At 46.0% G+C, this 26,833-nt stretch overlaps 1 protein-coding gene across 1 annotated transcript; it reads left to right on the top strand.

Annotated features, from left to right (window-relative positions):
- The first annotated feature begins 773 nt into the window (after positions 1-773).
- On the top strand, positions 774-26,166 carry LOC119184737 (juvenile hormone acid O-methyltransferase-like). The gene is made up of 5 exons (XM_075888999.1): positions 774-883; positions 18,630-18,841; positions 20,541-21,142; positions 22,277-22,436; positions 25,999-26,166. Exons 3-5 carry the CDS (start codon positions 20,543-20,545, stop codon positions 26,151-26,153), a joined length of 915 nt encoding a protein of 304 aa, XP_075745114.1. The 5' UTR covers positions 774-883; positions 18,630-18,841; positions 20,541-20,542; the 3' UTR covers positions 26,154-26,166.
- The last annotated feature ends 667 nt before the right edge of the window (positions 26,167-26,833 follow it).

The raw sequence follows: 26,833 nt of genomic DNA, 5'->3' as shown, positions 1-26,833 counted from the left end.
TGGTCGTCTGTTCAATAGAGTTTCTTACTGATATACGACAGAGAAATCCGGCACCAGGCCCTTGGGGGCTTCGACGCAACACACTTCAGCTATAGCGTAAGAATAATGGGCAGAACATGGACTTGCTTAAGCTACCTTCATTCGGTTTCCTGTGACCCTGTGTGTCATGCAGCCACTTTGTCGCAAAACCAAGTTCAGAAAAAGTTTAGCCGCCCTGCCCACTTTGACACTTCGACCTTTTTAGTCGCAGCGATTCCATTAAGGTCATGAGGTTCACAGCGATCCGTTATTTTACCCGACACAAAAGCCACATCACAACAGACAAAGCAACAAGTACATTCGAAGCCGTGAGCACGATGACTAGATAGATCTTTGTAATACCCAGCAGTGTCATGACAGGTGAACGATCACAGCGCCAGCGTTCCCTCAGTAAGTATTCTACGAAACTGTTATGATCAGTGTTGCTGAATACGGCTAGACGATGCTGAGACAGCACACTGGTACAGGAAGTGGCTGGAGGTGCTATCGCGATCAAAATAAACTGGAACAGTGTGGTACCAACGTGCTCCACTGTTCGCATTTTTTTTTCAGGTGCTCGTAACCTGGACGGTAATAAAAAGAAAGACACCAGAGTTGTCCTTCAAGGCGCTGTAACCTGGACGGTAATAAAAAAAAAGACGCAAGCTAGGGTAGCCCTTCATTTTGTGACGTCCGCGACACAATGAAAGACGAGTCTCTAGCGTCGCTTTATTACCACCAAGGTAAGAGCGCAAGGAAAACAAAAGGTGACCAGTGGAGAACCAAGACGCCGCGCAGTTCGCGTGGCTCCTCATCGCCCGAGTGTCTTGATTGGTGGGTTCATCCGGCAGGGCTAACGTCAAAGGTAAGGTGCGGGTTTGTAATTCGGTTCGAAAACTGCCTGCAACTCTACCAAATTGTAGGGATGTTTATTTACAAGATCAACAGCAAGGTACAAAAGCGTTGATTGCTGCCGTTGTTGTTCTCACCCATATGATAACTGCCTCATACCCACGAGGGAAATAAGACACACCTTAGTTTGCAGAGTAAATGCGGCAGCAAAAAATCAAATGCTAATAAGCTCTGTATAGGATAAGTAATGTGATAAAACCTGATACAAATGAACACATTAGAGTGAACTGCCACCCAAACATGAACGAACAAAAATTTAGAAAAACATCGCTCCGTGATGTTTGTAATCTCTAGCAGCTTGACCTCCTGAACTCTTGAATGGCCTTTTTTTTCTTTAGAGCAATGCAAATAACAACATCACTGGCACCAAACTGACCGGTTCCAAAAGACAAAATGTTTGGTGTAAACAATGCCCGGCCTGCCAGTCGGCATTGTAATAAACCTTCGTTTTGCGTAGAGGATCAAAACGGTCACATCAGAAGAGAAAGGAATGAATTTTTTCGCTCGTACATTGGAAATTGTGCAGAGGTTATTGAATGAGAAACCATATTTCTGAAAGTAAATATTTATACGGTTAACTGTACAGCGGCAATTTTTTAGTCACCTCGCATCGACGTGAAGAATATTAGGTAGCGTTCCAATGGAATGATAAACGTCGCTAATACTTGGATGGAATCAGACGTCGTTCAGTCAACTTTAGGGGAAAAATGCTCGTTTATATAAAGGATGTGGTAGTACTGTTAGCGCTAGTATGTTAAGGTTGAAATCATTATGGCTAATGGTAAGTCATACAAACAATTATGAAAGAATAAGGATGAAATTAATAGGAATAAAGGTGTTTGAAAGGGAGACAAAAGTGGTTTGCTGGGTGTAATGTAATAAATTTATCGTAAATATTTCACTTGAAATTATCTCATTGTCTACGGCGACCGTCTTAGGCAGTCAGTTTTGTTTTATAAGTCTTTCAAGATAATAAATAATGCCCTGTTTCAGCAGTCGTGCTAGATTTTGAGCTGCGATGAAGACAAGGTTTTCCTTGGCATTGCAGGCTTGTTGAGGGGCAGCCAGTAAAATTCATTTTGAATATACTATCATAGCCGCAGGTCCCATCATGCTACCATTGAACCTTATTATACCCTTTGGAATGCAATAAGCTGGAGGCATAGAGCATTGCTCTGCAGTGAGATCCTATAGCAGGTTGTTGGCGGCTATTATACTTATCATTCGCCTGCTAACATCACACGAATTGTGGGGGTGCTAATACCCCCTTTAAAGATGTTTTCGCCTCGTGACGCACGTGTTTCGTGCATAGGCCGTATTTCGGGTTCACAACTACCGAGCGGTAGGTGACGTTGTGCTCGCGAGCGTTTATCACCACCACCATCACCATCGATAGATCGGTAGCGCCGGCGGAGACCCCTGGCGGCAAGCCTTGGTGGCGGCACGAGAGTGCTAAGCGAGTCTCTTTGTCTAGTGGCGTTTGGCGCGAAGGGTTGTCTCTCGCAGTAGGACACCCCTGTGCACGGTGCCGCGGGCCGTCTGCCGGGGGCCATTGTGGCGAGTCAGGCGTTAGCGACACCACCTTCTTTGTCATGTTGTTAAGCGTTGTGTATTATTGTGTAAGGTTGCTTATCGTGTTGGCCACAATATGTATAATAATTCGGCTGGCGATATCGTCGTTCTAAATAGGGGCAAATAAACGAGTAAGTTATTTGTTTCGGTCAACGCCTCCTCTAGAAAGATGCCTGAGGAATGGCTCGCGCTCCCAGCGGAGTTGGCCTGCCTTCAGTTTTAAACAAGCTCCACGCGGTGGCGCTCGCGACCGACACTATCATCACGGCGGCGAGCGGTACCAGCTAAGCGTTTTTCATCTGCAGCCCATAGGGGCGCGTCTGTTGAGAGTTGTTCAAGACCTGCAACTGTGAATCACTGTTTCGGAGGCTATGCAAAGTGTTGCGTTGTTGCATCGTCCGCGACAGGTGACGCTCGCGACTGAGAACATTTTAAAATGAAGGAGGGAAAGGTTGTGGCAGCTGTTTTTCTCCTCACGCGGCAGGAATCTTTCTAGAGGAAACGTTGGTTCGGTCCGACCGCGTCCACTGTGTCCGTTCCCTCCAAGAGCGTGGTGCTCTCGCCATTTCGAGACCCCACAGAGTACAATGCGGAATTGGAAATCTTTAATGGGATAAGGCGTGGCGCTCGCGGCCCTTTCGCTAGCTTCGCATATACCAAATTTGGTACTACGTGACGTGAATGGACGACGAAGGTAAATGACACGTCCAAACTAGATAATCGTGATATGAATTTTGTGTAAAATATGACTACATGCTACGCTCATAGCACGCTCACGGCCGTTTCGCTAGCTCCATATTGTCGCGGTTCAACGTAAACAGTTCACCGAGACGTTGAGTCCGAGAACCGACGGCGTGTGTTTTTATGCAGGAGCCAAGAGCAGGAGAGGAAAACAAAAGCACGTCGTCTTCTTCAGTGTCCCTTTTCACGAGACTGTTGGCGCTCACATTGTCTTCGTTCTTTGATTCGGGCGCGGCATTTGTCTCCCCTTAAAAGAGCATCGCCCTGATGCGATAGCTGAGCCAGTGATTCGCGCATGAAGTCACTTTGTAGAAGCGACGGTGCCTCGAAGAGTAACTCGCTGACGTATGGCTTAATGCGCACTACGTGCAGAAATTCGGGTCGGTGCTGGCGACGCCTTGTACAGTTTGGGCGATCCGGGACGACTTCATAGGTAACACCACTTAGTCGTCGCAGCACTCGATAAGGTCCGAAGTACATTCTGAGCAACTTTTCGGATAGTCCCCGTCTTCATACAGGTGTCCACACCCACACCCTGTCTTAGGTTTCGTACGTTACAGGTGTATGACGTAGGTTATAGCGACCTGCGTCGTACTGTTGCTGTTGGTATATTCGCAGACGTGCGAGCTGCCTCGCTTCCTCTGCGCGTTGAGTAAACGCGTCAGCACTCGTTCCGTTGTCATCGCATTCGTGTGGCAGCATTGCGTCCAACATCGTTCTTACTTCTCGTCCGTGAACAAGGCTGAATAGGGTTATCCGTGTGGTTTCTTGTTTCGCAGTATTTTATGCGAACGTTATGTAAGAGAGAATCTCGTCCCAGTTTTTGTGTTCGATGTCTACATGCATTGAAAGCATGTCTTCCAGAGTTTTGTTGAGTCGCTCGGTCAACCCGTTGGTTTGTGGATGGCAAGCTGTCGACTTGCGATGAATAGTGCCGCTGAGCACAACACACGATCTAAAAGCACGGCTGTGAATGCGGTTCCGCGATCTGTTATAACGATCGATGGCGCGCCGTGTCTCACCACAATGTTCTCTATGAAGAACCGGGCCACCTCCTCTGCTGTGCCTCTCTGGATGGATTTTGTCTCGGCGTAGCGAGTAAGGTAGTCGGTCGCCACTAAAACCCAGCGGTTACCAACACTAGAGGTGGGAAGTGGGCCCAAAAGGTTCATTCCGATCTAGTCAAATGGCGTTGTCGGGATCTGGACAGAGTGTAGCAAACCGGCTCGTTTCGTTGGAGGTAACTTGTGCCGCTGGTAATCGAGGCAGGTACGAACATGGTGCTTCACGGGAGTGGTGAGTCTAGGCCAGTAATACTTACCTCGAACTCTGCTCAGTGTTCGCGTGTAGCCTAAATGTCCAGATGTTACTTCGTTGTGGCACGCTTGTAATACCTCAGAACGAAGAGTGGTAGGGACGACAAGCAGGTAGGTGGACCCGTCAGACGAGAAGTTCATTTTGTAAAGGACATTGTTTCGCAGACAGAAGGACGATAGTCCTCTTGCAAAGGCTTTGGGCGCATTCTGGCTTCGTCCTTCTAAATAATTAATCAAGCCAAGTAGCTCAGGATTGTCATGCTGGTGATTTGCGATGGTTGACGTGTCTAGGATTCCGAGGAACGCTGCCTCGTCATCAAAACAAGCAGCCGACTCTATTGGTGATCGAGATAGACAGTCGGCGTCCGAGTGTCGTTTTCCCGACCTATACACCACATATCGAACTCCTGTAGTCTAACGCTCCCGCGTGCCAATCGCCCGGAAGGATCTTTCAGACTTGTTAACCAACACAAAGAATGGTCGGCACTGATAACCATGATTGGGCGGCCGTACAAGTATGGGCGAAATTTCATAACTGCCCACACCAGGGCGAGGCATTCCTTTTCAGTGGTCAAGTAATTTGCTTCTGTGCGTGAGAGATCTGCTTGCGTAAGCGACCACTCTTTCCTCGTCGTCCTGGCGCTGCACAAGTACAGCTCCGAGGCCAACATTGCTGGCGTCAGTATGGAGCACTGTAGGGGCTGTCTCATCAAAATGGGCAAGCAAAGGGGTCGTATGTAGACGTTGCCGCAAGCCATTGAAAGCAGCTTCCTGTTCGTCGCCTGAAACAAATGCAACGTAATCCCTCGTGAGACAAGGTAAAGGTGACGCAATGCGCGCAAAATCTGAAATAAACCGCGGATAATATGCACAGAGACCCAGAAAACGCCTCCCTGCCTTTTTATCTGATGGTGTTGGAAACTGTGCGACGGCGGCAACTTTCTCGGCATCTGGACGAGCTCCTGCGTAACTGATGACATGGCCAAGAAACTGCAGTTCCTCAAAGCAGAAGTGACATTTCTCCGGCTTGAGCGTCAGGCCTGCAGCCCGTATGGCCTACAAGACCATTTGCAGTCATTCAAGGTGTTCGTCAAACGTTGTAGAAAACACAATGACGTCATCAAGGTATACTAGGCAGGTTCTCTATTTAAGCCCAGAGAGAACGGTATCCATGAGACGCTGGAAAGTAGCAGGCGCGGAGCACAAGCCAAATGGTAAAACCTTAAATTCGTACAGTCCGTCTGGCGTCACGAAAGCGGTTTTTTCACGATCCCTGGGGTCTACTTCAATTTGCCAATATCCGCTCTTTAAGTCCATGGAAGAGAAGCAACGTGCGTTTCGAAGCCTGTCGATCGAATCATCTATGCGGGGAAGCGGGTACACGCCTTTTTTTGTAACCTGATTTAGCTTTCAATAGACCACACAGAAACGCAGGCTGCCATACTTCTTCACTATAACAACAGGTGATGCCCAAGGGCTTTTAGACGCTTGAATGACGTCGTCTTCAAGCAATTTTGATACCTGCTGTTTTATCGCTTCTCGTTCTTCTGAAGCCACATGGTACGGATTTTGATGGATTGGTCTAGCCGTGTCCTCTGTGATGATTCGGTGCTTAGTCAAGGACGTCCGGCCAACTTTCGAGGTCGACGCAAAACAGTCGTGGTACTCGGCCAGCAGCACAAGTAGGCGTTCGCGCTGTTGCTGAGTTAAAGTAGGCCTGACGTCAAGGTTAGGTGCTAGGTCATGTGGGTCTTGTGCAGGTGTTGCTTCGAGTGCTGAAAAGCAGTCACAAACATCTGCGATCTCATCGAAATGTACCCAAGTTGTGCCTTTTGGAAGGTGCCGTCGCTCTGAAGTGACATTGGTCAACAGTAAGTTCGTTCGGTCGTCGGTGACATTGACTATTCCTCGTGCTACGGAAATCCCGTGAGTGAAAAGCAGCGATGTTAGTTGGTCGGCGACTCCTTCACCGTTGAACGGTACGTCACATGCTACTGAAACGAGGATACATGATCGAGGCGGCTCGACTACATTGTGGTCTCAGAGATTAAATGATTTGTGCTCTGGTGATGTAGGATCAGTCAGACGAGCACTCTCGTAAAATGAAACCACGTGGTCCGGAATGTTGATTATTGGGCCACGCTCCCTGAGAAAGTTCATTCCTATATAAATCTTTGCAGCACTCTGAGAAAACGATGAAAGTCGCGACAAAAGAAGAATCTCCTATGTTGATTCTTGCTGTGCATCTTTCAGTAGGAAGCAGAAATTGACCACCCGCTGTTCTTATATGTGGTCCTGTCCATGGCATTTTTACTTTTCTAAGGTGATGAGCCAGCTTGTGACTTATTATGGAAAAAATCAGCACCCGTATCGACTAAGGCCGTTACTTGCTCTCCATCAATAATAAATTGAGGTCGGCGCTCACCATTTCGTCGTTGTTAATATTCGTCGGCGTCGAGTCGTTCTGAAGCGGCAGTACTGGGGACTTTTTGTCGTCTTGTTGTCGGGCTGCGACCTTATTCCGAGAGGTCGCCGCCTTTAGTTTCCCCGATAAGGGCTGGGCGACCTTGTTTCCCGAAGTTCAGCAAAAGTATGTCGATTCGGTGACGATGTCTTAGCAGGGGATGGAGAGCATGACCTGTGGGCGGAATTTGGCTGGCGATTAGGAAGAGACTCGTGCTAGGGAGACCACGTTGTTGAAGGTCCTCGAAAACCAGGGTCGTCATGGCGAACAATGTAGTCGGCGTTGGCACGGCAACCATCGTATCCTGGCCGAGATGGGCGAAGCGATGTGTCGCGGTGCCAACAATAGCGAGCTATATGGCCGGCACCACAACAGTTGAAGCAGAGAGGGCGCCGATCGACAGTGCGCCAAGCGTCCGTTCTGCGAAATTGTGGGTGTTTTATGTCCTCTCGTGGTGGTGAGTAAGGCGCGGCATTTGCCTCCCGCCGTGCCCGAAACAAAGAACGAAGACGATGTGCGCGCCAACAGCCTCGTGAAAAGGGACACTGGAGAAGACGACGTGCTTTTGTTTAGCTCTCCTGCTCTTGGCTCCTGCATGAAAACACACGCCGTCGGTTCTCGGATTCAACGTCTTGGTGAACTGCTTACGTTGAGCCACGACAATATATACCAAAGTTAGTATCACGTGCCGTTATTAGATGACGAAGGGAAATGAAACGTCCAAACATGATAATCATGGTATGGAAGTCATGTACGGCATAATTTACTTCCGCCTCTGAACGTTGTGCTGATTTAGAGTGACTATTACCCTTCCTCATTCATGCTTCGCTTATCATCAATTCCCACTGTACGTGGGATCTGCCTTCTTTTATAAAAACGAATACTGAGCTCTACTCTGTATACCCAATTGCAAAAAAAAAAGGCATGTCATCACCTAGAGGTCAAAATGTAGTTGAGGTGATGTGAATCAGCATGAGTAAAGAGCGAACGCGTTCGTCGGATCCTCTGTACACCTCTCCGAATGATCTTCCTCAGTTTTCGAGGCGAAATCTCAATCAGCGTGCATAGCACGCTAGCACGAGCGTTTTTTCGTGGTATAGCTGTCTGGCGTTTTGTTTTTTGCCCACAGAGACGAAACTATTTTGTAAAGAGAAGCGGGATGGCAGTAATTTCATGTCCCATGCCACAAATCTTGCACTTACCTAAAGTACAGATATTATATTCGTATTTCTTTTATTTCTGGCAAGCTAGCTTGAAATTAATGTTGAAAGTGCAGTGTCCTTAAACTTGCGTTTTCGTGTTAATAGCAAAAATAATTGAATGACATGTAAAGAAAATAAGCGTAGGACTGTTACATTATTACTGGCGTACTTTTGTGTAAGTGACCTATAGGTGATGGAGCCAATTAGCTGTCCCCGAGTCTGCATGAGACAACCTGATGTACAGATGTTCTCGAAGTGACGGCCTACGTGAAAATAAGAGATCAACGCTCTCAGAAACGGCGACAATCAACAACATGTAGGTGCTAAAAATTCATCGTCGACCGGTGCTCTTTCTCAGGCAGTATTCCGCACTATAGCGTAGTGTAAGGTCGCACTCGGCTGCCCTGTCCTCCACTTCAGGGGGACATTTGGACATTCCTGGCCGAAGCAGGCAAGGCAAGTGCACTCCTTACTTGTTCCACGAACCCACCTGTTCAGTCTTGAAGAGTGTGAGTGACCGCAGGCAACAAGTGAGAGGGATAAATGAAGTGGTCAGGGAAGCCCGCGAGGTCGTTTGACTACGAGAAGTTTGCTAGCTAGACACCGGCCCTGCTACTGACTCACCTACTGGGGAGTTTTTGCTCAGAGGATTTCAAGCTGAACGACTGTGCCGCCCGTAATCTCCGACGTTAGCGCAGCTCTCGCCGACATATTCGCCCTCCACGATCTCCTGACGTCGTGCAGCTCTCGCAGTGTGGTGCTCCGTTCGCGAACTTCTTCGACCGGCTCCCGTCTTTCCTATTTCCTTTTTAAAGACGATAGTCTTTCTTGGGGTACTTAGACGCAAAAATTTTGATCTGGCTTTTTGTCTCTCTGTACATTTGTCTCTTTTTCCACCATAATGATACCCCAAGTGGAACCAAGCGATGCTCTAAACGACAAACCCCATCCGCAGCACCCACCAATATTGCTCAAGTTTCAGCGTTCATACTTGTTCGATTGTCAATTAAAACTAATTATTGCACATATCTGAGGCACCATAACAACACGTCCATATTTTGTATGTTTGTCTGTATACTGTAATTCTAAGGACCGTAGCGTTTGTCACGATGCGCTGACAGTGCAATACGATGCTCAAAAAGGCAAGTGTTTCCAACGGTTTGCTAAGAAGACGTGGCGCTAACACCTGCCCGTCGCTTTGCGTTCTACACCTTATCGCCTCCAAGACAGGCGCGCATCTTTTTCGGTGGGTGCACTCGCATTTCTTCGTTTTCGAAGATAACTGCCAGATAGCGCTCGTGTCTAACGTGCTTCGATGCACTCGTTCGCCGTCGCTGTATGGATCGAAACTCTGTAACGCAGCGCTTCCAGGATAATAAGGTTCACCCATTTTTTTCGCACAGAACAGCAAATAAACGTTTTGTTCACTCTCTTCACGCAATAGACTATCGTCTTTCGACGAAGTTTGCAGTGAAACATGCAGATACGTGGCCAATTTTTTTTCTGTCGATTGCCTTGTACTATTACTTTATCCGTATTTTGCCACTGCTCTTTTTATCCCCCTTACCCTAGAAGGTAGTGCGCCGCGGTGCCCAAGGGGCAGACATAAATTAGGTGCTTTATTCCCTCCTTTCGAGAATCACTCAAACCTACCGAAGGTCATGCTTTTTTTGGCGTACCTAGTACTGCATTATTTCTTTGTTGTTTTTTCATCGTCCAGTTTTAAGGTGTCTTCCTGCGGAGCCGTCGAAGACGGCAGCAATGTGCGTCGCTAAGCTCGGGCCCGGCCTTGTTTTGCCCGCAAAGGTGCTGTCCGAACGCCTACCAGTTCAGACAGAAATTCACTAAGTAGTAATATTAGTACGAAGTACTTCCGCGCGCAAAAATCTCAAAATTTCTTGTTAGAGATGAAGCGAAGACCACACCACTTTAGCTTGGCTGAGCCATAAAGAAATTTTTATACATCTAAGTTCTAGGGAAAATATTGGCACACGTATACGCTTTTTTTTCCCTTTTACTCATATAATTGCGAAAATTGTGAGTGTTCATGAGAAGGTGCTTATGCTCAGCCTCGTTTTATAAGAAATTAAGCATCAAGAAAACGTATGCCCACAGTTGCAGAAATGAAGAAGCAGATTTTCTTTTGAAATCTAAGTTGATAAACGACATTCAGGTAGTGCCTAGACAACGTTTTAAGAATGAGTAGAGCTTGATGGTGACCTTTCACAGCTGTCCGATCTTCATGTCACTTCTTCATAAATATGTGCGCACTTATGCCTATTAATGGATTCTCGACTGCCGCATTGCATGCTACTTCTATTGTAAACACCTGGCAGGCCAGCGGCTGTTTGCCGTTGCGACAAAACAACTTCAGTACCACCTACGCATACGCGACATTCGAGACATACGGCGCATATGAGACAAAGGATTTAAGGCTCCGGGGACTCGCTTGCTGAATTCCATAATGAACGGTCGTGATCTCAGACACCAGCGTAGCTCTTGCCTAACGGCCCGCCGTCCGCGATCTCCTGGTGCCGTGTTGCTCTCGCCGACCGGTGCCCCGTCCTCGGACTTCTTCGACCACGCCCCCCTCTTTCCTCTCTCTTCTCTCCCTTTTCTTCGCCAGTGTGTGGCAAGTAAACTGTCTTCTGCATATTTTTCTCTTTCTGCTATTCATTTTATCCCTTTCGACCATTCCTACAAGAAGCTTGGCCGTGTCGCAAGTTAGACAGACAGAAATTAGCTCATTTTTCCTTTCCTTCAAGAACCACTTACATATACAAGACTTCCAGGATGATTGCAAGAAAAAGTAACGAGTAACATGACACTTCACGTCACCGAAAAAAATGTTGACGTAAGTACACTGCCGTTGCAGTTTCGAAACGGTAACGAGTATGTTACTAAGTTACCCCCTCAAAAAGTAACCCATTAGTGGTTCCGTCGGGACTGGGAACATGCTACCGACAGCACTGGCTCGAATGAATGAACACATTTTTTTTATGAAGAAAGGAGAGTGGTGCCGGAAAGGATTGCAAAAAAAAAAACATAGTCAACAGTTGTGGATAAATATATTGCCACGTCTCGTGACACAGGGGCGCCTCGTTCCTCGAATTGATTCAGCTGGGCGCTTACAAAACTTCGTATTTTATATATGAGTTTCGTAGTTTCGCAGCCGCTGCAGCGTGAGTGTCATACGGCATCACAAGCCTTGCGTGTCATCATTATGGTGTGGCATCATTAAGCTTCGTCATCAAATACTGATCCAGTGAAACGATATAAGGTAGATGGCGTAACACTTAACTCAATTGTCCTGTTTACTGCTGGTAAGTCGTAGATTGAATTTTCTTGAGCCATGCTCTGCACACTGTGGAGACCTTGCATGTACACATTTCAATTCGAAACCCGATAATATATAGTAATTATTGGGATTTTACATCCACAAACCCGATGTGATTATGAGAGATCCCGATGTGATTATGAGATCGGTGCAACCACACAGGTTGCACCTAAATCTAGGCTCACGGCGCGTGCCTTGGCGATCTTACCTCCGTCTTCGTGCAGTCGCCCCGGCCGGCATTCGATCGTGCGCGACGACCCATGGCAGGTCCTGCAAGCACTTCTCAGATGCATAAACGGTGTCAAGGTGTGTTGCTATCTATCTATCTATCTATCTATCTATCTATCTATCTATCTATCTATCTATCTATCTATCTATCTATCTATCTATCTATCTATCTATCTATCTATCTATCTATCTATCTATCTATCTATCTATCTATCTATCTATCTATCTATCTATCTATCTATCTATCTATCTATCTATCTATCTATCTATCTATCTATCTATCTATCTATCTATCTATCTATCTATCTATCTATCTATCTATCTATCTATCTATCTATCTATCTATCTATCTATCTATCTATCTATCTATCTATCTATCTATCTATCTATCTATCTATCTATCTATCTATCTATCTATCTATCTATCTATCTATCTATCTATCTATCTATCTATCTATCTATCTATCTATCTATCTATCTATCTATCTATCTATCTATCTATCTATCTATCTATCTATCTGTTGGTCTGTCTCTCTGTCTGTCTGTCTGTCACATACCGCATACTTTCTTCCAGTTAGCCTTCAGGCCTTATTTTTCTTATTTCTTTTTTTTCTTATTTGTTTCCGTCTGTCTATCACCCTTCCTTCTCGTGATTTGGAGGTCAGTTAAAAAGCATAGCTGATCTCTCCCTCATAGGAATCGGTATGCTACGAAAGTGAAACGCATCTTCACAAAAGTACCTGTTGTGCAGCGATACATGAAAGCTTGTACAACATCATTATTCTTTGACGTCGTTGCATCCACGTTGCCGCCTAGTGACACATCTCGATCACTGCTGCGAACACCCATGATTATGATGTAACCGCTGGGGTAGCTGAAGGTTTTAGCATACGCCTGGACATAACATATTGTGAATACCACGCTAGGATGACATGTTAAAAGACTGATAGCATGGTAAAATATTGATTGCAGATGCGGGTACAGTTAAAGATAGAGAAAGTGAGAATTTATTAAAAGGCAGAGAAGTTAGCTAGAGATACGCGCTCCGTTTTGTATATAGAGTGCCATGCTGTAGAAGCTACAGAGAGTCTTCTTGCAGTATGCATGCGCGTGTGGCGCCTAGTGGTGTTTCCACTAGCCAGAATTTGATGAGCGAGATGGTTTTACCGACCTAGATCATATTTCCAGCTCAGTTTTGTTGAAAACACGGGTCAATCGTACTTACAAAGTCTGGATCGGTAGTTTTATCGATGTAGACCTTGTTTCCAGCACTGTGGGGATGAGCATGTGGTCAGGTGCTTTATCGGACGTCAGAATGAAAATATAAAGAGATGTGTGCGCGTGAAATGCTGTAAACGTCCATCACATGTTGCTTTCAGTTCACCAAGGACAAGTGCTGTTGAACTCGTGGAGTGTCCCTCTTAGCGCATCTGTGCAGAAGGGGAAGTTTTGCTATTTCATTGCAATGTTTTAATTGGATTGAACTTTGGACGGCCTGCAAAATCAAATTCGTGTTTCACATGGCACGAAAAAAAAAGAAGTAGTGACTCAATAACAGAATGCAGCGCAATTGATCGTGTTGTGGAAAACGCTAACAAGAAAATGCGGTCAAAATTTTGACAAATCTACATTTGTAAATGATGACTGCCGCCAATGCGAATTCGTATTAATCAGACCTAGCAGGAGCTGTCTATCAGGAGCTGTTGAGGCGACACTGGCCATTGTGAAACAGCATGCACCCGAATGTCACTTTGACTTTCCTTTGATACATACACCGACCTGCAGCATCTGCCTGTTTACGAAGCGCGACTCTTCCGTTTGTGAGTAACGCGAGTGCCCGCAGCTTGTGCAGCGAGGCTCTATACCTCTACTAAATTTTTAACAGCAATTCGTTTTCGATTCTCTGCTAATCCCTAAGATACTTATGAGTGTTGTGCTATGAAGTGTAGAATAAAAAAAAAGGAAGCAGCTCTGCGGCCTATGCAGCTGGGTAGAAATGCTGCAGCAATATGTTGAGTTTCTAATAACGCTTGTGACGTCAAGAAGGTATGGGTAAACTTTCGCGCTTCATTCAGTGCTTAATAATAATAGGCAGAAAAAAGAACACCTCCACTAGGGTGGTATAGTGGTACCGGTGCTCGTCTGCCGACTCAAAAGTCGCGAGTTTGATCCCGGCCGCGGCATTCTAATTTCGATGAAGCTGGAACGCTAGAGACTTGTGTAATGTGTGATGGCGTTGCACGTTAAAGAACACCAAGTTGCCAAAATTTCTAGAGTCCTCTACTATGGCGTGAATTGTAATCATACCATGGTTTTAGCGCGCACAATCCCTGACATCTTTACAATAAAATCACCCGGACAGAAACACATAGTAGTAATGACAGGTATATTGCACCCCAGTCTCTGCCCGTGTGTTCCTTGGCGCTGCAGCTGACAAGTTTGATCATGAGCCAATGCAGCAAAACCCATACTCGGGGAAGGAGGGGGTCACGTGCGACCGCCGGTGAGCGGGTTTGCTTTTGAGGGGCGTTACGCGCACCGGAAAGTTCATCGCCCTGGCATGCGACATCCAACGTGTTAGCGAAACAAAACTTCACTTGGAGCTTAACAGAAAGAGCGCACACATCGATAAAATGAGCGCCATCAAAAGTATACAGTACTTAATTTTGACACGAGCCTGCCACCCGGATGACAAGTTCGATATTAATCTAAGGCAGATGATCTGGCTTGAGTGGGAGCAACAGAAAAACATTTTTCATTTCAGTTCATCTCACTTTTTTTTTCATAGAGGACGATCAAGCAGTGACCATGGTAAACGCTGCAATGAGACAGCTTGAAGTGCCCTTAGCCCTCGCGTTGCATTGTGACAGCAGGTCGCGCGATCATATTACAGAAACATGTTTTCATAAGAAAACTAAAAGAACCCATTGCTTATGGAAAACAATATACTATAGGAATCGATGTACTCCGAAAGAAAACGTACTAAAACTGACGAGCACAAAGCAAATAGCAGTCACAAGACAGGCACATGTCTTGTGTCTGCTCTTCCTTTTGTGGTCGTCAGTTTTAGTGAGTTTTCTTTAAGTGTACATGGATAGCCAATTAGCCCAACATTTTGTTCTTGAGGGGGGGGGGGGATAAACAACAAGAGGGAAGGCAGGGAGGTTAACCAGGCACATGCCCGGTTTGCTACCTTACGCTGGGGGAATGGGAAGGGGTGCATAATGATGAGAGAGAGAGGAAAGAGAAAAGAAAAAGAGAGAGAAAAAAAAACAGGATTGTCAGTCAATCGGCTGGCGGGTATGCAGCGGTGGCACTACACAAAAGTTAAAGGTGGTCACGTAGCCTGTAGTCCTCAAAAAGCACAAGACAGCTTTGGCTGCTTTTTGAGCCGACGAAAGGTGATGACGATGTTCCAGTAGCATCTGCACAGAGAGTGGCCGATCGTCCAATTGTCGCAATGCGTCCGAAAGCTTCTGTCTTTCAGAGGAAAATCGAGGGCAATGGCATAACAGATGGTCGATGTCTTCTTTGCTGCAGCAGACGTCGCGTTCCGCATTGTCGGTTGTTCTTGAGATATCACATAAAGATATGACCCAGCAAGGGTGGTATACATGGCGGCATTTTTCTGCAGACAATCGGTTTCTACAAATGTGCTATACGGAGGGTTTAAGGCTTACTGCTACATACGTCACTTGGGTATATTCGACAAAAACTTCGAAGATCTTAGGAACTAAGTAAAAGAAGTCGAAGCTGAGTATACTCGAGTGAAGAGAACAATCAGCTCCATCTGGGGTTAACTAGTTATTGGGCAATATAAAAAAAAACATGATATTCGATGACAAAGAAAGACTCATTCAATTCAAACGTAAGTAGAAAAATGAGCGTTTAGAGTAAGATTGATCCTGCAAAACCGAACGGAAACCTTGGATGTATGTACATTGACAGCTGTTCAACAGCCAACGTTTCCGATTTCCATCAGTGGCATTGACACAGGGCACCATGTATATGTTATGGGCGCATTATCACAAAATATTTTTATTAAGTTTCGTATAGTGCTTAATATACTTTAAGGCGACGCTGATGGAAAAATGGCATAAAACGACAAAAGAAATCTAATAAATCTCATCAATTGGGGAAACCAACTTCATGCGAATAAGTCAGTCAAAAGCAGCCTATGCCGGATTTTTCGCTTTCCACCGAGCTTGACGAGGTGATTCGACATCTTCGTGTAATTTCAACAGTCAGTGGGCGTATAGTGTGCGCTTAGCAGGCACGCAGAGCAGTGCATTGGTGTGTATAGGGTAGCTCATGGTCGGGCGTAACATCGGCAGTCAAGTCTGAGCAGAGATGTCGATATCTTCGCGACGAAGGCCATGCTACGAGACAATAACGTGGGTACCATACGAGGCAGCCGTATGTGTATTTCGCCCTACGCTTTACTTTTTGCCGCGAGAGGGGACTGCAGGTGGCAGCACCATCCCCGCGTTAGTACGGAAGGGTAGTTAGGGGTGCTTGTGCACACGTTGGCGCACACGGGACACACTCGTTGAAGTGGCTTGAGCCAATTGTGAACAAATAAAGCGAGTTCAATGCTTCCTAATGGTGACGCCTTCCATTGCCACATGAATGCATGAAGCTGCCCAAAAGGCTGTTTCACATACCACGATTGCAGCGACAAAAAAAAAAAAATGACCCCGTATCTGCATGTTACACTGCAAATGTCGTCGAAGGACGATAGTCTTGCGTCTGGAGAGAGTGAACAAAACGTTTATTTCATATTCTGCGCAAGAAAATTGGTAAATGGTATACTGGAGGCGCTGCGTTACAGTGCCTCGAGTGTGCAGCGGAGGCGAACGAGCGCATCTTGTCACGTCAAACGTGAGACATGAATGCTATCTGGCAGTTATCTTGGAAAACGAAGCGCGCGCACCTTGCGCGCCCGTCTCAGAGGTGATAAGGTGTAGAACGCAAGGCGGCGGATAGGTGCCACCACCATGTAGTCTTAGCAAAGCGTTGGAAACACTTGCCTTTTCGTGCAAGCGTTGCCTAGTCAGCGCAACGTGATAAACGCTACGTTCCTTATAGTTACTTATGCCTTTTCTAGTAAGAGACACAGATGCAGAATATTGACGGGTTCTTATGGTGCCTCAGATATGCGCAATTATTGCTTTTTAATTGACAATCGCACAAGTATGAACGCTGAATCTTGAGCAATATTGGAGGGCGCTGCGGATGGGGTCGGCCGTTTGAAGTATAGTTTGACCACTTTGGTGCCGTTTAGGGTACCGTTAAGGACGGACAGTCAGACAAACGTAGAGACAGACAGACAGACTAAAATTTTTGCGTCGAAGGTCCCCAAGAAAGACTATCGTCTTTAAAAAAATGGTTCGGTTCACTCTATTTGCGCAGTTCGCAACCACCGGTAATGGCGGTTTTGTTTCACATGGACAGCAAACGCTCCGCGATTTTCACTATGCGACTGCAGCGGCGAGTTCTTGCGTACATGAGAATGCTTGGACGCGCAGTGTATATTTTTCGACGAATGGCAAATCCGGGTCAGCCACAAGTTGTTATGTTCACGTGGTATATATCTTCCCGTTTTCAATAAAAACCCAATTGATTGATTTATACGGGGGGCTTAATGCCTAAAACCACCATATTGCGTCGTCAGGTTTGTCGGAGGATCCAGCTGTCGTAAACGTCACGGTACGCTCTAGAATTTCGATGATAGCGCCATGCTCCCGCAAAAAATCGACTCCGAGTATTAGGTCTCGGGAACAGTCACTAAGTACGAGGCAGCTGGCGAGAAACATACATCCCCGAATGTTCACTCTGATAGTGCACATGCCGATTAGGGGGACTACGTGCCCACCGGCAGTACAAATTTGTGCTTCGTACCAAGGCATTACAACTTTCTTTATGTGCGCTGCTAGTTTCCTGCTTATCCAAGCTGATATGCATGCTCCTCATTTTGTCGAAGTCGGTCCAACCATTGTAATCTGAAAGCCGTTCGAGCTGGGCCAGCCAGTCTTCGACATCCTCCAAGACCGAATCGTGGAACACCTTCGGCACACGTGGCTTCCACAGCGTATGATGCGTGACTGCAGTGCTTTCCTGTGCGTTGGAGGCTGCAGCGCCTTCCGTAGCGTTCGGGGGTGTAACAGACGTCATTTTGGGAAGAGGTCCACGCTCAGGAGGTAGTCCTCGGAGTCTTCGGCTTAAGCGGTGGACAGGTGTTGTCACTGCAGGTACAGGGCTCCCTGGAGGCGTTTGGAACATCGGCTGGGGTTTACCCAGCAGCTGCACCAGTTGTCACGTGCTACAAAAGGTCTTCAAGTAGGAAGAACTGAGCCGGCGGGGAGACGCACCGAAAACTGGCAAGATGGCTGCTTCAATAATAAACAACTAGCCAGAGCACGCGCTGCCCCAGAACATCGTCTTCCATTCTCGCGGGCAGCCATGGCTTGCGCTAGCCGTAACTTGCGGCCAAGTGGCAATATGATTATGAGAGGCACCGTATTGATGGGATCCAGAAATTTCGACCACCTGGATTTCCAAGCTCACGGGCCTACAACATTTTCACCTCCATTGAAAATGCAGCCGCATTCGGGATTCAATTCCGCGACCTGCGGATCAGCAGCCGAGTACCTTAGCCACTAGACCACCACGGCAGGCCTATCAATAACAAAAATAAATAAATCAGCTGAAAGTCAGTTTTGTGCTGTGTCCACTTCATCTATGTTTTTTGCGCTGTTAATCGAGATTAACCGAGATTAATATACATTCTGGGAGTAGTGCACCTTGGCATGACCTGCTAAAACTACGCTGATTTTCAGATACGCCTGCTGCCGATGCATCGCTGACACAGCTTGACAACTTGGAATATTCGCAGCGGGGCGCGTTTCTTCTGTCGACGACGGAGACAGAACATCACCAGTGGGCAACAGTTCACCAGTTCTATACAAAAAGAGGCTTCAAGAAAGCCGTCGCCCACAACTCGACAGCAGTGAACTTGGGCACCGCAAACTAAATACTACGCCTCTTACAGGTGAGAAATTGCCTTTTGTATTGAATAGCGGTCAAGTTCTTGCAATTTTAGCGCTGCTGTCGGACGTGTTTTTCCGCACACTTGTATTTTGCTAACGAAACGTTCGTGTTGGTTAACCATGTCGAAAAATGCGTGAGCAATAGAAGGCTCACGACAACTAAGCAAGGAACTCAGAGAAGGAAAAGATGCTCTGAAAGAATCCAGAAACCTCAGAGAAGACATTAGGTTTATAACAAAGGGAAACAAATAACTCAAACCTTAATATGACTGACTGCATCGTAGAATAGAGGTTGTCGAAACATGTCAGCGTTGATATTGTCTTGCGATGAGGGGTGTTTCATCCTACGTTGAATTCAATGGTTAGGTCAAGAAAATCTGTGGTAACAGAATAAGATACCGTGTGTCCTCAACAAACGCGTTGACGTAGTTCACCTAAACAGGAAAACTTTCAAAAATACGTTGAGAAAATTTTTCTTCATCTGTACCTCGGGACGGCAAATGTAGGTATATGATTGAAAATTTTTTGTTGAAGCGCACTGAGAACAGACAGACAGAAGAGGCTGACAAGGACAGCGCTTGCTGTCCTTGTCAGCCTCTTCTGTCCGTCTGTCTTCTGTGCGCTTCAACAAAAAATTTTCAATCATGGACGTTATCTAACTAGCCCAACTTGCCACCTTGCTGCAAATATAGGTGTTTAGATTATTTATTACTTTTTCGTGTTTTCTTCAAATGTCTACAGTGTGAAATGTCAACAAAGAAAAGTGGACTGAAAGATTACTAGCCACCGACAGGGGCCGAACCTGGGACCGGAACCTGGAACCTTCGAATAACGAATCCGATGCGCTGCCAATTTAGCTACGGCGGCGGTTATCCCTGCGCTCACTTTATTTGGTATTTATGTGCTTATAAACGTGTAAGGGCAAGTCAGCGCCACCAGTAGCCATTATAGCAGAGTGGAACACCTTTTTTTTGCCTCTTGGCGTCACGTAGCACGTAATTATACTTCGAGCTGGTACCTGACTCATCAAACGTCCTTGCCTGGGTTCTGAGCTGCCGTAGCTGAGCCACCGTAACGCAGTTGTTATAGGGCATCAGACGCATTATTCGAAAGCCGCAGCTTCAGTATCTGCCAGCGGCAAGGTATCTTTTCGTTTACTTTTATTGCTTCACATTTACATTACAATCATTACTAATAACAATCGCTATACTTTCCTTGGCTTTCATGTCTGATAGCTAGCATTATTATTGTGTCTAAGAAAAACTAGCCATTAAATTTATTCTTCATCTATTTATTTGAACACTGGTTCACCTGGTGTCTGGACAGAAAATTCTGTCCCCCCCTCCACACACTTACAAAAGTGCGAGCGCACTGAGAGAGAGTGAGAGAGACAGGATAGGAACCAAGGTTAGAAGATATAACTGCGTTTATGCTCGTCTGAACAGGGTCACGTTCGGCCATGAAAATAAACATTAATGCTTTTGGGTTTTTCGTGTCTTGAAGCCGAATAAGCTTGATAATGTAGATCAATGGTCAAGTACGTGTAATTCCAAGCGCGTGTAAACCTTTCATTTTGACAAAGGGCAAAAAATAACGCCTTGTAACGATTACAGAAAGTGGCGCGGAAGAATGAATTCGTACTAGCCTCCCTTTCTTTTGGGCTGTCATTAAAATTTCATGTGCTGTTACGCTTATTTGCAGCAATGTATCCTGCGGAGGGCCGGCTTTCGTCGGCGGTTGAGATTTCCGAGCTCCCTCGGAATGGGCGATGGTGCATTGCTTCGAACGCAAAGGAAGAGCTTCGCATCTCCACCAAGCTGTACGCGCAGAACAACAGTCTTCAGAGGAAGCACAACAACACTGTGCTGGAGTTTTGCCAGCCGGCGTTCCTCGCGGAGCCGCTGAGCACGATGCAAGTCCTGGACGTCGGCTGTGGAACTGGCGACTTCACGCGGGACTTCCTGCTGCCACGTTGCCTGCCGTGCGCCAGGCTAGTCGGCATCGACTGCAGCGTCGACATGATCAAGTATGCTAGCCGACACTCGGCCCACGAGAAGATCGAGTATGAGGTGCTCGACATAGGCGAAGACGTGACAGAATTCATCAGTCATCGCGGACGCTTCGACAGGGTTTATTCTTTCTACTGCCTTCAGTGGCTGAAGGACCAGGGTCGTGCACTGAAGAATATAGCTGCACTGATGGCACCGGGGGCGCAGTGTGTACTCGTATTTCCTGCTTCGCACCAACCCGGCGCAGTGTGGAGCCTTCTGGCCAAGATGGATCGCTGGGCAAAATATTCCGAGGTAACGATGGTTCACTATAATTAGTTTGGGTAGGGGCTTTCTGGCACAGACAGAGAGCGAGCGAGAGAAATGAGTTGCGTATGCACCCACAAAATTTTCAGTTGAGTTGCCAGATAAACGTTATCATTCCCTTTTAAAGTGACTCTGTCACCATAGGATGAAGTACAAGCCCTCTGGGTCGGGCACTTTATCACATAAACTCTAATTACTGAAGGACAGGCACTTCTCACGAAACAGCACCACACCGTAAAACCACGAGAACTTGTCAGGCTGGCCGAAGTGGACAAACGGAACATGCGCTCACTTAAATTCCATCATTCAAACACACGCGCACACATTGTCAGGACTTTGTAATTACGCTCACACGATAAGCTGTTCCTTAATTTTCAAGCATAGAACGAGTGAATTTTTATTTCTGCGTAATTGCAAGCTGTGACAACACATGGCGTACTCAAGTGATATATCAAATGCTCAATGTAAGCTATACTTGTGGAGTAACCCAGTATACCAGCCTCTCTATTTCATAGAAGGTGCAGCGCCCTTACTGTGTGCTTCTGTTTACATCGGTGTCTGTGTACTGTAGTTCTATTTTCCAAAATGACCTCAAACCGATTTCGAAATAAAGTCGCGCCCATCGGCCAATCCTTTCATATTGATCAGCTAACAAGTGTATCTTTCTATAAAGACTAGCCCACCAGTGTATACTTTCATAGCGACAAGCTTATCGGTGAATCATTTCATAGCGACTAGCCCATCAGTCTATCCTTCCAGACTAATGCATAAGTCTATACTTTCATAACCATAAGCCTACCGTTGTATCCTTTCTAAGGAACTGGCCCATCAGTCTATCCTCTCATAACGACTAGTTATTCTATATTTTCATGATGACAAGCCAATCGATGTATCCTTTCATATCCACTAGCCCATTTGTTTATCATTTCATAATTACTGGCTCATCAATATATCCTCTCATAACAACCAACCCATGCATGTATCTTTTCATAGTTACACCAATCAGACTATCCGTACATAACGACTAGCCCGTAAGTCTATGATTTCGTAATGACTAGCATATAAGCCTATCCTTTCGGGTGGGTTTGTTTCGAATGTGCTGCTCGTCTGTCCTTGGTACAGATGCTGCTGCAGTTTATAGTGAAGAGTCACTACATGGTGGACAAGATCGAACAGATGCGGTACATGTCCACACTACTCCGTGAAGCCGGCCTGTTCCCCAATATTTTCGTGCTGCCAAGGCTGGTGACGTTTGATGGGTGGTCTGAACAGGCCATTGTCGGTAAGCTAGGTGATGTAAACCTCCATAAAGTGGTTCTTTTACGTGGACATTCTTGCATGATATATGTATGAACAGGTAAAATGCGTGCGAATGTTCATAGCAGCCTAAGTTCATGAAACATTTTATATTATATCTCTCTACAAATGCTGACTGAAAATTGGGAGTTGAAAGCTTTCTTAATTATTGTACTAGGCACTAGTTTGGGCTTAGTGACGAGAAAATCTTTACACGTCGAGGGGGCATCTTCGTTCAGCAATACAATGCAAGCCAACACGTGAACTTGCACACACACATACTCGTATATATACAAGCATACTTAATAATGGACGCAACGCGATAATATGAATGAAAGAGCTTGATAAAAGCAGGCAGTATTATTTTCTACTCTACTGCATTAAATAACTATTGATTATGTTAAAAATAATTTCTTGATCTCTTATTAAAAGAAGATAGCGAAATGTTCATACAGCATTTAGGAAGTTTTAAGTCTCATGTTTCAAGCATATACGAAACATTGCACTAAGAGTATGAAGCATTTCAAACTAGCTTGAAGTCAGCCAATTCGCACTCGCATGCATGTTTGTAGAAGTTATTTCGTGGAATAGCACGAGATATGTGACCGTCCATTTGCTCCAACTGATGTCTTGAATTTACGAGGCGTGCTGCGTTTTAAGAATATACCATTGCTCACACCATTGTAAATGTTGAACAATAAACTCTTTGCCATGGGCCGTATTCAGTACATAATAACTCGAGTGAAGTAGAAAGACGATACCACTGTGCTTGCTTTAGTATATTTAGTACTTGAGCATGAATACAATATGCCGAACGGTATCATATGCTACCGTATACGACCGTACCTACCGCAATATTAATTCGCTAGCAAAATTGTCGAGCAGCTGTTCTAACCGTATGCATGTTTATCTTATATCTGAAGCTGATAACGTAGTAAAGAAGCGGTCGAAAGACATCTTCCAGAACGTCTTAACTCTCTGCATGCCCTGCTGGTGGCTTTCCAAATAGCTTGGTTACGCTCCTCAGTTGTCACCACTTTTAATTTAAATAAAACCAGTACAACCCAGATAACTAGGCAGCATTTCGCTTTAAACATTTACCCTATGTAAGCACGAACCGCTTACCGTATCACCGTGGAATTACTGTGCGAAAGATGATACAGCACTAAAAAAAACAAACACCGTGGACAGTCTCGCACACTAAGGTGAGACCCCGCTGACCAAGCAACGGCGCTGCGACAAACACGCGCGCTTACACTTCACGCGTTGACCTGCGATGCCTGAAATTCCTCATGTAGACTTTCTTTCCGTAGACTTTCCGCATGTATACTTTCTTTATGGCCGGTGGATTCCGAGCGTGGCTGCACGCGTAGTGATATTTGGGTTGACTGACTGAATTGTTGAGCTGGCACGGACTTGCATTATACTGAAAAAAAAAAAGAGTTGGTTGACGCTGGAACATTTCCTTCAAAGTAAAACACGATTGCGTAATCGGGACCATGCTCATCGATTTTTGATTGATAGTCTAGCCTCTGTTCTCGGACCATGCTTTAACCCTGCCGCCACAGAAAAAAAACGATTGTGCTTGAAACATTGGCCGTTTGAAACTACGCTAGAAGGTATACTGCATCTACATACAGTTGTTAACGGCCCACTACGCCATACTATTTTGTTTCGCGAATCAGCAAACGGCCACCAAAAGTCCCTACACTCTAAGAAAGAGTCATGGCACTGTGACTCTATTCAGGAATTCATTAGACCACCTTTGGAAAGTAGAAGCAGCAAAGAGAGCACTTCGGCCGCAGTTACAGGACTCTTGTGAAACTCTCTTTACGGCTTCTACCTTACAAAAGCAGTCACATGAATATCCGATGACAGTCGCGGTGTGATGTTGTTCTTTTAACTTTTTCTAGATTGTACAGACGGGACCACTGTTAAAGGGAACACTTGAGTACATGGCATTTTTAGATTTCAATCTCTCGCAGAAGCATAATGACTTAGTTTTCCATAAGGCTAGAAGTGAATGACAGTTATGACTTCTTTTGTCACACTAGTGCCATGTATCAACATTGTTTCCTTGTCCACTTGCAGTTAGGGGGCCGGCAATATGAACGCTGCTAATGGTAGTGCTCCCTTTAACAGTGGCCTGTACTGTACACGAGCCTCACGACACCAATGACAGCACTTTTCGTTGGTGCAACGTGAACTGCCAAGGTCTCCGAATTCTTTCGCTGCGTACGAGTCTCCGTCAGATATGCATTGCACTAAAATACGTGTCTTTTGCTTTGAAAACCACTCCCCCAAAGGAAGTTGTGGGAAGCTTTCCTTCCGAGCCCACGGTGCCTTTCCTTGGTCGAAGGGGCATCCGAGTGGGAACAGCAGACATTTGTGACATACAGACTTTCCGTATGCGCGGAGAATCTTACTACTATGACTCGTTAGTGGGTCTGATTTGGATTCGCAAAGTATAGCTAGCCAACCTAGCTCATCTAAATGCGCCACAAGGTCCACACCCAACATCTTCAGAAGCTAGATCTTTGTCATACAAGGCACAGTGTGTTAACTTCTCCCAAGCTCCCGACTTCTGCGTCTGCTGAGGACTCCCGCCATCTACAGCCTCCCGCATTTTAGCTACAGTGCGCGAGCACTGATCACAGGCATTAAAAATAATAATTGTTGCGGTGTCACGTCCCCTAACCAAGCTATGATTATGAGAGACGCCATATAGTGGAGGGCCTCAAGCATTTTCGCCTCCATAAAAAGTGCGGCCGCCGCGACCGGAATTCCATCCCGTGACCTGCTGCTGAGCAGCCGCGTGCCTTAGCCACTAGACCCATAGAGTTTACTAATATACACTAGAGGGAACTCTGGCGCTAGTGTCTATGGGAGCTGCAACGCAAGGCGCTTCAGCGAGCGTGAGACGGTTGGGTAATACACACATTTGTCTAATCTTCGTACTTCTGGCCTGCTTTTGGCTCCGTGTGTGTTCGTGTGGCTTGGAGCTGCTTTCTCACGAAACAAAAATCAGCAAATGTTCAGCGGTTGCACTTTACCACCTAATTATTTTAGACTTACCTTTCCAAATCGGGTCACGAAGTTCAAAAGGGTTGAATCTTTCTTTCAAAACGAAACCGAAACACAGCAATAAACGAAGCCGCAAGTACGACTCGCCGCCCGCAAGTACGAAGACTAGGCAAATAACCGTACTACCCATCATTGCCATGGTCGCTTAACGATCGCAGCGACAGAGTCCCCTCTAGTTAATTTTAGCAAACTCTATGACTAGACCACCGTGGCGGTTCATTGATCACTAGCGAAGTCGACGCCTAGTACTGGCGATAACATTCAAGAGAAGCAGCGATGCGCACGGCTCACAGCTGCAGTAATCTTTAGAGCGAGCACTATGCGCCTTACCTTTCAACCAAAAGGAAACAGTTCCCGGCTTCGTTATGCGCAGTGTTACTCTACGCAATCACTGGAATGCGACCAAAGCTTTATTTTAGAACGAAAGTTCAGAAGTAATTATAGTTGAACGTTTCCTTTCGCAGGAGCACAGATGAGTCTTCTTCCAATCAACCACCTTGTTACTGACGACGAGAGGGCGCTGCTCTTCGATGACGTCACGACGTTGGTTCGGAAAGTGCATGGCCCTGAAACTGACCAGTCGATCTTCCGCACGTACATCATCATGGCCTCCAAATAAAGTGGCGAATGACCGTGAATCGCAGAACGAACGTAAGCCAACCACATGGTCGGCTTATTACGTTCTACGGCGAAAGCGAGAATGGCGACGTATGAAATTTTATACTGAAAAAAAATTCTCACGGATTCAGACGCAGGTTTAGAAAGCGTGAATACTTTGTTCCATACAAACAAAACACGATTTCAATTTTAGGCATACATTGTTGTCGCTGTTGTTGTAGGCATGTATTTTCTTCAGTTTTGCTTTTTATCTTGCTATATTTTGTCTTCTTTCTCTTTGTAACATCTGTCTTATATCAGCCTTTATTCCACTTACCCCTTTCCCCAGCACAGGGTAGCCAGCCTGTTTGAGAACTTTCCTGTCCTTCCGCTAGTTCATTCCCCCCCCATCCTCCTCCTCCTCCTCCATCTTGTTTACAACTGACGTTGACTGATGGATGCTGCAAATGCACTGCATGCAGTGGTTCACTTCGTATAAGCTACCTCAATAAAGCATCCTAAAAGAAAAAGCGACGGGTAGGTGCCACCACCGTGTCGTCTTAGCAAAACGTTGGAAGTACTTACCCTTTTGAGCACCGCGTTGCACTGTCAGCGCAGCGTGATAAACACTACGGTCCTAAGAAATACTTGTGTGTGCATTCTCTAGTATAAAGGCACACATAAAAAAAATTGCCCGCAGCT

The sequence above is a fragment of the Rhipicephalus microplus genome, chromosome 1 (genome assembly GCF_043290135.1).
Source record: "Rhipicephalus microplus isolate Deutch F79 chromosome 1, USDA_Rmic, whole genome shotgun sequence".
Classification (NCBI taxonomy): domain Eukaryota; kingdom Metazoa; phylum Arthropoda; class Arachnida; order Ixodida; family Ixodidae; genus Rhipicephalus; species Rhipicephalus microplus.
This window is presented reverse-complemented; position numbering and strand designations above follow the sequence as displayed.

Bases quoted from the DNA above. Each gene is read 5' to 3' on its own strand.
- LOC119184737 (XM_075888999.1), top strand. From the start codon at position 20,543: ATGTATCCTGCGGAGGGCCGGCTTTCGTCGGCGGTTGAGATTTCCGAG. The intron at 21,143-22,276 runs GTAACGATGGTT...TCCTTGGTACAG, and splicing joins GCTGGGCAAAATATTCCGAG to ATGCTGCTGCAGTTTATAGT. The intron at 22,437-25,998 runs GTAAGCTAGGTG...TTCCTTTCGCAG, and splicing joins GTCTGAACAGGCCATTGTCG to GAGCACAGATGAGTCTTCTT.